The sequence below is a fragment of the Crocuta crocuta genome, unplaced genomic scaffold, assembly GCF_008692635.1.
Source record: "Crocuta crocuta isolate KB4526 unplaced genomic scaffold, BGI_CrCroc_1.0 scaffold978, whole genome shotgun sequence".
Classification (NCBI taxonomy): domain Eukaryota; kingdom Metazoa; phylum Chordata; class Mammalia; order Carnivora; family Hyaenidae; genus Crocuta; species Crocuta crocuta.
In genome coordinates, this window is record NW_027530876.1 from 855,860 (window position 1) to 857,316 (window position 1,457).

General features: G+C 60.0%; 1 protein-coding gene across 1 annotated transcript in view; it reads right to left on the minus strand.

The window, feature by feature from the left end:
* EMD (emerin) overlaps positions 1 to 54 on the minus strand; it is a 5,950-nt gene extending 5,896 nt beyond the window's left edge. The window contains exon 1 of the mRNA XM_077769617.1: positions 9 to 54. Within this exon, the coding sequence (XP_077625743.1) occupies positions 9 to 54 (46 nt within the window). The remainder of the gene's footprint in view (positions 1 to 8) is intronic.
* Positions 55 to 1,457: the final 1,403 nt, after the last annotated feature.

Here is a 1,457-nt window from a genome sequence, read left to right on the forward strand (position 1 = left end):
TAGTTTACGCGTGAATCTGTGCCGGTTCCCAGCAGTGTGGGGGCCCTGGGCCATAGGGGTCCCTCAGAGAGACGGCGTCTGAGTGTGTGGCAGGACACGGGCTAAGTGGGTGCCCATGAGCTAGCCACTGCAGTACTGGGAAAGAAGGGCCCCCGAGAGCCAGGACGTTGTATGGGCTGAGACTGAGTGGTCACGTAGAAGGACACTTCGCAGCTAGTATGACCCCTGGGAGGGTAATAGTGGAGTCGACGCTGGCTTCAGTCCTCGGGGCACCAGCTACCTTGGGCACGGGGCAGCTGGTTCCGGGGCTGCTGTGAGCCGTGGGGGCTGGGGCAGGGGTGTGGCCAGGCACAGGCGGCAGGGGCTCCTCCTANCTTTGAGATGGGGCGCCATCTGGTGGTGATGCTGTTTCCTGGGGACAAGAACCCTCTGCAGCCACCTCCCTTGTCTCCCCCAAATAGGGAAAGCCTAGAACTGGAAGCTGGATACCCAGCTTCTGTCCCCCTTTCTGCCCGGGCTGACTACAGATAATTGTGCTGACTTAGTCTGCCTGGTCTCCGGAGATGAGGGAATCAACACAGACGACCCACTGGGATGGCACTCAGTGGAGAGAAAATCCATTTTTCCTGTCATTCTGCCCTTGGGAACTTGGGGAAGGACCAGGACCAAGCTCACATCGTCCTGATGGTACCTGGTAGGGAGGGGTCCATATGGGTTCCCTCTTTACAGCTCTCACTGCCACTTCCAGCCCAGGTCCCAGACACCATGGCATTTTGGTGCGTGTGTGTCTGTTTTGTGCAAGTTTTGTGCAAGCGCGTCTGAAAGTGGTCAGGAGAGGGTCGCACGTGGGGATGTGGGCCTCAGGCTGGAAAAGCCAACAGGGTGACGGGCAGCCCCACAGTGAGCGTGCCAGAGGCCAGGGGGAGATGCTGACCAGGGCTGCAGCCCCACCGCGGGCAATGCAGGCAACCGGGGCCACTTCGGAGTCAACCGTATTTGGGCACGACCTGCCGGCTGACCAGGGCCTCCGCCTGCACTGGTCTTTAGGAGATAACTTAAATACTGCTAGTGTGCAGCTCAGTCTTACAAGCATGCAGGAGGGAGAGGCACGGCTTTCTTGAGAGAAGACAGAAGGAAGGGAACAGCCCGCAGAGCGGAGGTGCACAGGACTGGGAGGAGCCCTGGTAGGCTGGCGTCTCTACACTGAAGAGGGTGGCAGCCAGGGTCCCCAGCAGGCCTCTTGCCCCTGTGCCTTTGCTGGTCTCTGTCTCCCCACAGCGGAGGTTTCCCCGCTGTCTCCAGAGTCATCTACCAGAAAACTGATTTTGAGTGAATAGCTCGAAGCCCTCCATGCTTCGCCCACATCGGGACCCTGGATCCCTGTCTTTGGGGGCCCCCTCTGTGCTGCCACGGGGCCCGAAGCCCACCCAGACCCAAGTACTCAGAGCCTGCCAAGC